Here is a 12,747-nt window from a genome sequence, read left to right on the forward strand (position 1 = left end):
TGAAAGGACTCTAAATTGCTCATCTCCTCACCTCTGGTACACTGGCCTACGGAGAGATGAACTTCGATTTGGAGACGTGAGTGAGCACCACAGAGACGGGTTCCATCATTATCGTTTGTAGTGTGAAAGCACACGTGGCAAACCTAATTACCCCTCTCAATTGGGTGATACACATCTATTGACATTCTGAACTCATTTCCTGTGGAAATTAAAATGGAAAGGGCACAGAGAGAGAGAGAGTGGGGCGCTTTCAAGATTGTGTCCAGGTGTGGCATTTTGAGTCTAAGTTCAATTCCCCAGCGCTCCCCTCTGTTTCACCGTGTTTAATTAAAATGATATTTCTGAGATGGAGCTGTGTGTTTGTTTAGTTAATGAAGCGAGTCTATTCTCCACAGGCATGAAAGCAATGCAGATTTTAATGAGTATGTTAGAATGTTTACTACGTTGTGGAGAGAGGCCTAGGTCATTTTTTCCCTGAGAAACTCCTTTTCATTAGAATTGCCTGAAGTAAGTATATACCTCAAGCTAATCAGGGTTAAACCCCTCACTTTGGTGATGCTTGAACCCTGCTTTTAATTTACATGTGCCTGCATGTTGTTAATTGCAATAAACAGAATTAAATTAAATTGGTTTGTAGAGTGTAATATCTGTGGTTAATCCTTTAAACATTGCAGGGAGTCCACACTTTAGTTCCATATGTAATGACAAGGCTTTATACTATATATACAGTAAACAATGAATGATTTATAATAGATGTTGTTCAGTTCTTAGTTTATACTGAACTGAACATATAATTGATAATACTAAATAATGCTGAGTGGATACATTTATAGTAGTTACAAACATTTTAGAGTTAATAGGAATTATTTGTTTTGGATACCAAATATAATGTTACACTAGATACTGAGTAATCCATACTGGATCCTAAACAAATGTATACTAAACAATAAATAATTAAAAATTGCTGGAATATCAAGATGTGTTTCCATTACTGTTACTGTATTTATCAATGTAATGTGAATCTTGTGAAACACACAAAGCAACAATGGGTGTAAAAATAAATGTTACTTGGAACTAGATAAAAAGTTAACAATTACAGTCAAATGTTTGGACACTACCACTAAAATTAAGTGTTTTTTCATTATTTTTATTTTTTCTGCACTTATTAAGATTAAGACTAAAGGCATCCAAACTATAAAGAAAACCATATGCATTCATTTAGAAAACAAAAAAAAATGTCTTCAACATATTTCTTGCTTAGATGACAGCTTTGCACATCTTTGCTGGATTTTCTCAGTCAGCTTTATGAGGTAGAGTCACCTGGAATGGCTTTCAGTTAACAGCTGTTCTGAAGTCTTAGAGTTTGAGAGCATCAATTGTGTTCTGAAGAGGTAGATCTGGTATACTGTGAATAGCCCTGATTGAGTATTATATATATATATATATATATATATATATATATATATATATATATATATATATATATATATATAATAACTAATCAACTAAATAAGGAAAAAATAAAGAATGAAGTTCAATCAGTCTGACAAAAATCAAGAACTTTGAAAGTATCCTATCAAACGCTATGATGAAACTGGCTCTGATCAGGACCACCCCAGGGAAGGAAGTGTAAGAGTTACTTCTGTTGCACAGGGTAAGTTCATTAGGGTTATCAGCTTTCAAGACGGCAATATTGGTCAATTTAACCAATTTAAGTTTACTAAATTCCTAAGTTCCTCCATGGACTGAATGACTTTTTTTACAATGTTGAAAGAAAAAAAATAATGAGAAGGTGTGTCCAAACATTTGACTGGTACTGTAAATACTTCAGAACAAGACTAACACTGAGTTCTGAAATCAGGATTTGTAAGCAAGAGAATTATAATATTGAAAATACATACATACTAAAAAGAAAACATTCTATTCTGAATAGCTTTCTGAATTCTGAATTCTTTATTTGTATTCACCTTAAAATGAATGAGACATGGGACAACAATCAATTCAGTCAATTATTTCAGAAAAAAATATTTTTATTCTCAGAATGTATACAGTAGTGTATGCCTTAGCCTGAAGTAATTTACCTGTGAGAGTCATTTACCCAGTTTGCATACATATCAACATTGTTTTTATTGTTCACTGAACAATAATCTCATTGGACTTTCTCATCAGTTTCAGTAAGCAACCAATCAATCCAAGGCTAAAACTGTTCTGCTAGAACAGAAAATACATACTGTGTGCCAAGGCCATGTAATGCTTACATTTAGGCTTATGTGATTGTCAAATTAACAATGGTAGCAAAACATTATAGTAATCAGAATTTTCAATGTAAAAATATGCAATGTTCAATCTGTCATAATGAATTTTAAAATAACTATGATGACACAAGGTCTCAATTCACATGGTCTGAAGGACAGTAAAAAAACAACTTTATTCTCTGATGATTTACATAGAAGAATATGCCAACTCATTTTAGCCTTAACAAACCCTCTTCAGCAGCCATATTAAACCTTCTTTACTTTACGAATGGCATGAAACACAGAGTGATGTAAACAGATTTACTTCACTTTCTTTCCCCCCTTTCTCTTTTTTCAGTACTCACACAACAAATATGGACTGATGGGTGGACAGCGAGTCTGACGGTGAGACAGTTCTTTGAGCCAGTGTTGGCTATTAAGGCCTCTTTATGGAGACCCCTCATTTAATGTGCCACAAACACGTAACTGTGAGAGAAATCAACCAAATGGTGTTTTTTTCTGGTTACTGAAGCAAATAGAGTCATGGGAAGCAGACCACAGAGAGCAGAAACATAATTCTCTATAATACGAGACTAGTTTGGTTTAGAAATATAGGCTCTGCTTTGGTCATATTGAAACTCTCTGATCTTCTCTTTTCTTCTTCCTTGCAATTTTCTTTTAACTTAGGATATTTGCTCCCCCACACTGTTTGCATCATTACATCTCGGCTTTGTAACATTTTCTCTTTCTATTACTTCTCTTCATTCATTATATAAGTCATTATTGATGACCTCAGTCCCTGTGTCATCTCGAGGATCGTAACTGCTGGGAGAGATGAACTTGCGCTTCTTGCCGAAGGTGGAGAATGAGTTGTGAACGTCAAGCTCACTGCGGTGGCTTGGTCGAAGAGTGCACAGGGCAGAGGGAGTACCAGGGATGTAGACATTGTGTTGGTAGTCGGGAGGAGGGTGGCCAGGGTGAGGTGCAGGCTGCTGCGGTTGGGGGTTGTTTGTGGGAGTGTAGCGGGGTGTCCATGCCCGTTGCTGCGGTAGGCCTGGCGCTGGAGAAGACATTCTATACTCTAGTAAGAGAGGAAGAGCAGAAAAGACAATATATTTTACATCATTTTTTTGAATAAGCAATTCATGGAGAGGATGTTCTTAGTGGAAAAGTTTTTGGATAATATATAACCAATTTATAAGTGTTACCGAATTACGTAATTCCACCACAAAATGGACCTATCAACAATATTTGCTGCTAATTCTATATTCCATTAAGAACATATTCTCTTCCACAGTTACATCTGTGATCATGTATGACTCATATGTATCTCGGCACCTTATATTAACTGCACACTTTTAGACTGTACCGTGTCATTACTGCACTTTCCTGTCTGTTAAATTGTTTCATGTCTGCAGTATTTATTGTAGTGTTACATTTCTATGTTTGTTGCATGTTGACACTTTATGTTGTCTATATTGTACTGTTTGTTCCCGGTTGCACTATTCATTGCACTATGTACTTGTAATCAGATGGAATGACAACAAATGCCACTTGACTTGAAATTATCCTCCGGATTGAGAGGTTCATCTTAATTTTAATTTTAATTTTAATTTTAAAATGAACATTGAACAACAGCTTTATTAATGCTGCATTTAAGCTCAAACACTTGTACACTTAATTTGCACTGGATGTTCATTTCTTTTAAAGTGATATACTGGGGAAAATTAACACAGGTCACTGGTAGGATAATTTATTAACTTTCTCATTAGAAACAACTATAACTATAAGGCTACAATAGGGGTTTACTATTTAAGTATGTTGGTTAATAAAGATATATGCTTGGAACCTAACAGGTAGAAAGGAGAATACAAATAGGACCTCTTCCCCTCTTGTTAGGATTTATACAGCGTTTTGAGAAAGAACTACACTATATGTAAATTGCTATTTGTCAGGATACAAAGTGCAGTATTATTTGTACAGCATGGAATATTGGGTTAGTCATTATTGAATAATAGACCTGCATTAAAGCTTACCTCTCACTCTTCCAGTCCCCCAGGTCCAATACTGTCCTGCAGCCATTGGACTGACATAGTTTTCAGAATCATTCTGCATGGCCTTCCTCAGAGTGCCATCCATGTTAATGGAATTATAGCTGAAGAGACATAACAGTAATATGCTGATAATAAAGAACACAGTGTAGAGATTATGCTGCAGCTACTGTAGGCAACTGTACATAAAACACTAGAGAGCAATGGCTTAGGAAGCTATTCATAAGACAATTATTTTTTTTATTCCTTTACAGCATCTAGTGTATATCAAATAGTAATTCAATTAAAATAAAGTTAATGGAACATGAATATTAACATGAATATCATTGCTGAAAAATAAAATATTTCCTTAAATAGATCTAACATTAAGGCTCAGCATGATGTACGCTATAACTACTATGGAAATAACATCTCATCAACCATGAATATCATTGCTGAAAAATAAAATATTTCCCTAAATAGATCTAACATAGGGTCTAACATTAAGGCTCAGCATGATGTACACTATAACTACTAAGGAAATCACATCTCATCAACCAAGAAACAACACAGAATAACAGGTGATGGGAACCTTTAATTGTGACATTGTTTTCTTAAGAAGAAAATGTCCAAATGTTCTTTTGTATCTAAACATGTCTGTACACACCTAAGATAAAGATAGAGAGTAGGTCAAGAAGTGTTTGAGTTTGAGTGTGGTACCTTTTTAAAGAAGAAGTTTGATTCTTGGTGAGAGCCCAGTCTGTGTTATCTTGCTTTAGCTGCAAAATAAAAGGCAACTTGTCATTCTCAAGGACATCAGAAACATCTTTGATATAAGATGTCCCAAATATAACCCAAATGTAACCTAAAAATACTAAGAGCAACAGTAAAAATGAAACAGGACAGTTATTTCAGATTCAGACTGAATATAGCTTTATTGGAATGACTGTAATGGGAGCTATGTATATTGCCTTATATACGCATTTTAACTGCAGTAACAATAAAAACTAAAATTACAATAGTCATAGCGATGTTATAACAATAAAAGGAGCAATAATGACAGCAATTTCTTACCCCTTTTTTTGGGGAATTTTTAAAAATATTTTTTTTATTCAACAATACCCTTATCATTATTATTACTATTGTCACATTTAGATTTAATTTTTACTGTTGTTAAATGCTTTGGCATTTGAATCTGAATGGGAATCCATATACACTGTATTCCACGTATATACATATAAACGTTAATACCTACAGGCTAATTATAAGTTAGGAAAATATGATATTGCTCTTAATATTAAGACAGTGAGATATTTCTTAGTTGTTTAATCGTGCCCCCTTGTGGTAAAACGTGTGAATTGTCTTTCTGTACTCATTTGGAGGTGGAACTTTATGCCTTAAGCAAAGGCTCTTGTCATTTTCTTTCCCTTTTCATACGCCCAGACACAGAGGGGGGAGGCAGAGTAGGAGGGGGAGACGAGCGCGAGCTAAAGCAAAGCCCGCTCATATTTGTCCCGCGTTAATGGTGGGGCGCGCGGATTCCACGCTCTATTAATTCACTTAGACCCCTTAACATGAGGAAGGCGATGTAAGCGTGTTATTAGAGGAGTTATTTCAAATACCTTCCAAAAGCAATTAAACCACCGCCGGGATGAAACAAGACACGATTTTAATCTTCAAAGGAAATCCGCAGCAGGCATGAAATTAATTTAAAATAATAATAAGTGTAATTGTTGAGCGGATTAGACGTGTTTTAATTTCTTGCTTTATTTTAGGAATTTGCTATCCTTTAAGGGCAGTCGGTCCTAGTGGGACTAATGCGCACACTTTCCTATTTTAAAGAGGAACAGAGAAGAGTGAAAGAGATTAATGTAGAATAAGAGTAAAGTGGAGGGGGGGGGGGGTGCTTTACAGGCGTGGATTAACCATTAGTCATTATTACCAAAAATAAAAATGTTAATTAAAAATGGCAATGGATAAAATTGAAATCTACTATCCGTTTAAATAAATGGATGTAAAAAAAACTTCAGTTTAATAACCTGTTGATTATATAAATAATCAATCACGTTTGTCTTATATTCTAGTTCTATAGTCTAATAATAGTTATAGTTATAGTCTAATAATAGATGGATTCTGTAGCTCACGTACACTCTCTTTTCTCTCTCTCTTTCTCTCTCTCTCTCTCTCTCTCTCTCTCTTCTCTCTCTCTTTCTCTCTCTCTCTCTCTCGGTAACACACACACACACGTATATATATATATATATATATATATATATATATATATATATATATATATATATATATATATATATATAATTTTTTTTGCTACCTGCACATTCTTTCTCTTTCTCTCTCTCTCTCTCTCTCTCTGTAACACTCCGCCCCCTCTTTCTTTCCCCCTTTCTCTCTCTCTCTCTCTCTCTCTCTCTGTCTCTCTGTCTCTCTCTCTCTCTCTTTCAGTATCACTCCGCCCTTCTCTCTTTCTCTCTCTCCATCCTTCTCTCTCTCTCTCTCTCTCTCTCATTTACCAGTTCACATTCCGGGGGGATAAAGAGGGTCCTGAATCTACAGGCCTGACACGTCCCTCTCTCCTCCTTCTCTCTCTCCCTCACGCGCTCCCGTTTCTCAGCCCCATTATGTTCGGAACCAGTCCGCGTCCTCGCGTCATTGTGCACCGAATAATGGCCAAATCGTGTGTGCGCTTGTGTGTGTGCGCGTGCGTAAGCGCGTGCGTGTGCCCTTGAGACAATGTTGACAAGGGGTGTTTTGTGCCTTAACTGAACTGACTAAAAGACACAGAGAAACACTCAGCCACAGGTATTCATCAGACCTCACTTTCCACACTGCAATAAAAAGGCAATCTCAGAAAAGCGTTTCCAGCTCAAATGAACTTGCTTTTCTTTCTGGCTTTTTCTGAACGCAGTGAAAAAAAATCACCTTGAGCTGCCGCTTGCCGAAATGCTCTCCCTCTTTCAATCTACTTCATTAACGTCGCTTCCAATCTTCTGAGAACATAAGTACTGAATATGTATTCCCACGACCATGTGGGAAAGTTGTTGGTTTTGCAGGAATGCAGAAGTCTAAAGCTCACTCTTTTTTGTTATTTTCACACCAGTCGTCTGAAAAATGTCACCTTGAGTTATTAACCTGACTACCTCGACATTCCAAGTGCGCCAGCATCAAACAATGTGCGTCGTTGGGAAGGTTCGTGCAAGGAAACTGAAGGAGAAGCTTTATATCTCCGGATGAGAGTGATTACCTCCCAAACACCCCTCAACCTCACAGCCACACAGACACACACTCATTCATTTTCAGTCAAGTTCATCGGTGTCGTCTCGTTTCTCCTGACAACACATGCACTGAATGTTTATCGATCAGCTGACAGAGTTATTACGGTTTCAGTGTAGCTGATCTTTCAGGTTCTACTGAAGGTATGAAAACACAAGGTTACTGATTTGCTTTAGAAAATAATACATTGTTCAGAAAGGTCTTTCTTGGCCTCACAAAAAGAACACATTACTAAACTAACACATCTGATACGTTTGCAAATACTCTCTGCACGTTTACACTCGGTTAAGAGGAAGATCAATCTCGTTTTACGGTTCAAATGCATACACTTTATACACTATTCCTTATTTTTTTTATCTCGGTCCAATTATGCATAATACACACCACTTAACATAATCCCATTATGCCTAACACAGTGTCCCATAATATTAACACACAACTTAACACAACCCAATTATGTCTAACAGTTTCCCATAACATTAACACACAACTCAACAAAATTCCAATACGCCTAACATAGTGTCCATTAATATTAACACACAACTCAACACAATCCCATTGTACCCAACAGTGTCCCAAAGTATTAACACCCAACAATCCAATTATGCTCAACATACTGTCCCATAATTTTAATACCCCACTTAACACAGTCCCACTATACTTAACACACTATCCCATAATGCCAATACCACTCAACACTGCCATTATTCTTTGAACACTCTCCCATAAAATTCAAACCACCAGTAATGCTCCACATTACTAAACACATCCACATTATACCCAACACACAATACTCAACTCACCAATTCCCCCAAATACTCAACACAGTCTCATTATACTATTCAGAACTATAATTTAGCACATTTTACACACTGAAGACACTATATATCTCAACACAGTCTGAACACAGTCCCATTATGGCTCATAATGTCTCATAACACTAATACATCATTCGACATTCAATATTCCCATTATAGAACACTGCCCTATAGAACACGTAACACAGTCCAATTACAATTAGCAAACTCTCATTTAATACTTGACATACCAAACATACTGTTCCACAACTTCGTATTGTTCGTATTCCACATTGTTATGTTGTTTATTATTAACTTAACATGACCCACACATGAAAATCTGTTGTACCTCGTTTGGAGTCGTAGCTCCGTTATTCACCGCTGGTCCATGGTTCCTTGTAGCGTTATTTCTCGCGCCCCCGGGACTGCACGGCTTCAGGAACATGAAGTCGCTCTTGGTCGATTCTGGAGTCAGACACACTTTGTAGCAGTACGGCTGCTGCGCTGTTCCGGTTCCTGTTCCTCCGGTGCCGCCGTTCACCTCTACGCATCCCGTGGGCACTTTAGCACCGGTGGAGAGCTGCACGTTCAGGTTGGACTTTTTGAGCACGTCGGTGGGAGGAGGCTCGTCTTCGAAAGTGCAGCACGCAGCGCTGCCGAAAGAGGAGAGCGAGTCCCCGCCGTCTTTGTAGCACTTAAAGCCGGCCAGCACAATGATGGCCACGAGGAAGATGAGTGAGACGGTACTGAGTGAAACGATGAGGTAGAGCGCAAGGTTTGAGGGGGGGCGCGCGCCGCGCGACGGGTCGCCAAGTTCGGAGGGTGACTCGGGCACGCTGTCCACAACGGACAACACGATGGAGGCGGTGGCCGAGAGCGGCGGCTGTCCATTGTCCCTGACCAAAACCACGAGCCTTTGGCGCGCGGCGTCTTTTTCCACGAAACGGCGGATAGTTCTGATCTCACCGGTGTACAGCGCCACGCTGAAAAGCCCGGGATCCGTGGCGTGCAGCACTTGGTACGAGAGGCGCGAGTTCTGTCCGGCGTCCGCGTCCAGCGCTGTGATTTTCGCCGCCAGGTATCCTGCGTCCACCGAGCGCGGCACCACCTCGGTAGCTGCCGTGCCGTTGGTGGGCAGCGGCGACACAATGACCGGAGCGTTGTCGTTCTGGTCCAGCACAAATACATTAACGGTCACGTTTCCACTGAGCGGAGGGAAGCCCGCGTCCTGCGCGCGCACACGGATCTGGAAGTTGCGCAACCTCTCATAGTCGAAGGAACGCAGCGCGTACACGTTGCCGTTGTCCGAGTTGATGGAGACATATGTGGACACGGGCATGCCCTGAATCTGACCCTCCAGAATGGAATAGGACAGGTACGCGTTCTGATTCGAGTCGGGGTCGAAAGCAGTGACCGAGCAGATGGATGCACCCGGCGCATTGTTTTCGGTCACGTACACTGTGTATGACGGCTGGAGGAAGCGGGGTGCGTTGTCGTTTATATCCGCAACCTGCACGAGCAGAGTTTTGCTCATGGAGAGTGGTGGCAAGCCCGAGTCGCGCGCCGTCAGCGTAATGTTGTACTCAGCCACGGATTCTCTGTCCAAAAGGTCGCTGGTTACGAGAGTGTAATAGTTCTTGAAAGAGGAGTGCAGCTGAAACGGTACGTTGCTCGGTATCTGACAGTCCACGGCTCCGTTCTCCCCCGAGTCCCTGTCTGTCACACTCACTACGGCTATCACGGTGCCTGGTGGCGCGTCCTCCTGTACAGGTGTGGATACGGACGTGAGGATGACCTCAGGCGCGTTGTCGTTGACGTCCAGCACGTCCACGAGCACCTTGCAATGCACGGCCACAGCGGACGGACCCTTGTCTTTTGCCTGCACGTAGAGCTCGTGTACGGCAGACTTCTCATAGTCCACCACCCCTTTTACGCGGATCTCCCCGGTGTGCGCGTCCACGCTGAAGAGCTCGCGCACCCGCAAGGGCGCGTGGCCGCTGAAAGAGTATACGATCTCACCGTTCGCACCCTCGTCTACGTCTGTGGCGTTGAGCTTGAGCACGAGCGTGCCGCGAGGCGCGTTTTCCACGAGACTTACGCGGTATACGGGCCGTTCAAAGACGGGAACGTTGTCGTTGGCGTCCAGTACGGTGACAGTAATCTGCGCTGTGCCCGAGCGCAGCGGCGATCCGCCGTCCACGGCGGTCAACACCATCTCGTGCGTCTTCTGCTGCTCGCGGTCCAGCGCGGACTCCAGCACGAGCTCGGCAAACTTGCTGCCGTCGTTGCGCGTCTGAATGTCCAGCGCGAAGTGCCGGTTCGCGCTCAGCAAGTACGAACGCAAAGAGTTCGTACCCACGTCTAGGTCCTGCGCGCTCTCCAGAGGAAAGCGAGAGCCAGGTGCTGCCGATTCGGTGATCTCCAGGTTGAACTCACTCCAGGGGAAGCTCGGTGCGTTATCATTAACATCCAAAACCTCGACCTCCACTCTGTACAGCTCCAGTGGGTTCTCGATTACCACCTGCAAGTGCAAGAAACAAAGCGGGCTCTGCTCGCACAGCTCCTCACGGTCGATCTTCTCATTTACGAATAAAATCCCATTCTCCAAGTTCACCTCCAAGTACTGCTTCCTCGCCCCAGACACGATCCGAAATCGCCTGGCAGAGAGTTTGGCGACATCCAAACCCAAGTCCTCGGCAATGTTTCCAACAAATGCGCCGTGCTCCAGCTCCTCGGGAATCGAGTAGCGGATCTGCGCGAGCGCGCGGTTCAGCGCACACACGCACACGAGTAGGCAGAGCAGTGACCCAGCAAACGTCCATCTCCTCCCTTCGAGCCTCTTATCCATCTCCGTGACGGCAAACTGCTTAAATGAACAAATGCATGCTGAGCTTCAAGAGATGAAATCAACTCCTTAATATCAATAATAATAATAATAACAATATTAATAATACATGACAATTATAAAACTAATAAAAAAGTTTCACATTAAAAGCTATGTGAGTATAGGAGTTTTTTTCGTGCGTAATTCATTACAGAGAAAGTACACCGTGGATATATGAAGTAAAGTTGGTAGGAGCCGTTGAAGAAGCTCCTCGCGCGCAGCTCCGCGGTTGTGTGTGTGCGCGTGTGTGAGGAGGCTGCGCTTTGATTTTCCGGCGTATTAGGCATTTTGAGGAACTGGACTCGGGGAGGGAGGGGTCGGACTTTGCCGGGTTTCTTATTGGAGGATGGCAACATAATTACTGTACCGACACAGTTAACCCTCTCAGTCCCGCGATGCTAAAGAGAGAAGATTAAAAAAGTTTCTGTTAAAGCGGGAGACGAGATATAAATTAATTGACGCTTTCCTTTTGTGATAATGAAATGTAAAATTACCCCACATTCAATTCAATTTTCCCTTTTCAAACACATTCACAGTGCACGTTTTCCAGTACTAAACATTAACATTTAGTGAGTTAACATTTAGTTTCTAGGAATATGAGATGATATTAAAGAAACGCACATTAAGACTAGCACTTCTTGGGCTGCTGTAAGACAATAATGCTCAACTATTTCTGCCAGTGATCCGTCTAAAAAGATGTTGAAAGGAGAATGGTGACTTATGAGATTAGGCATTAGTAAGGTTATTGTTTTGATGGAAAAAAACTAAGTCGTGTCTCTTAAAAATGTGACACATGTTCACCAGGATCTAATCTTTTATTTTCAGGGATAATCCTTCTGAGGCGGGACATAAAACTACGGCACGCGCCAGACTCTCGCTCCTCCTCCTCCTCTTCGCTCTCTCTGTCTGTTACACACACACACACACACACTTAGCCGCACATTCCAGTTCATTATAAGGCCACGAGGGCTGAGGGATGATGTCCTCCACTCGCCGCTCCTCTAACGCCTCCACCTGCCGTGGAGAGAAATCCTGCCGGGTTTAAATAACGACTGAGCGCAATCTGTTTGACAGACTTAACCTCAAGCAGATGGTTAAGCCGCAGTAGAAATGATTACATTTCTGAAAAACACGAGTTCCACCGCTCTACACTTCTCCTTCTTCTCTCTCTTTTTTAATTAACGGAGTGAAGGATTAGTGGCGTAGCTATGCGGGATCAGCCGTTCTGCAACAGCAGAATACAAATGTTTCCTGAGGAATAATCCGCGAGCTGCACCGGCGAGGTCACGGTGCCGCGGACATTAACATGCATTACACGGGTCTTTAACGTCCACTGTGAATGGGTGCCATTACTTTTACCTAATTACTGCCGATTGCGCCTAGAAAAGTAAATTACGTGACACAATACCTCTAACAGCACGCTGTCAGGAAAGTGCATTACTTATCTGCTCTCTCACTGATAACTCTGATCTCTATTGCAGTGGATTTACCATTCCTTTCTCTTTTTCCCATTT

General features: G+C 41.4%; 1 protein-coding gene across 1 annotated transcript; it reads right to left on the reverse strand.

Annotated features, from left to right (window-relative positions):
- Positions 1–2,009: 2,009 nt before the first annotated feature.
- Positions 2,010–11,512, reverse strand: si:ch73-233f7.1 (protocadherin). The gene is made up of 5 exons (XM_049474822.1): positions 11,386–11,512; positions 8,699–11,212; positions 4,985–5,043; positions 4,271–4,389; positions 2,010–3,315 (listed from the first exon to the last, which is right to left on the reverse strand). The coding sequence occupies exons 2-5, from the start codon at positions 11,195–11,197 to the stop codon at positions 2,996–2,998; spliced, it is 2,997 nt and encodes a 998-aa protein (XP_049330779.1). The 5' UTR covers positions 11,198–11,212; positions 11,386–11,512; the 3' UTR covers positions 2,010–2,995.
- Between the last annotated feature and the right edge of the window lie 1,235 nt (positions 11,513–12,747).

Source organism: Astyanax mexicanus, chromosome 2, assembly GCF_023375975.1.
Source record: "Astyanax mexicanus isolate ESR-SI-001 chromosome 2, AstMex3_surface, whole genome shotgun sequence".
Taxonomy (NCBI): Eukaryota; Metazoa; Chordata; class Actinopteri; order Characiformes; family Acestrorhamphidae; genus Astyanax; species Astyanax mexicanus.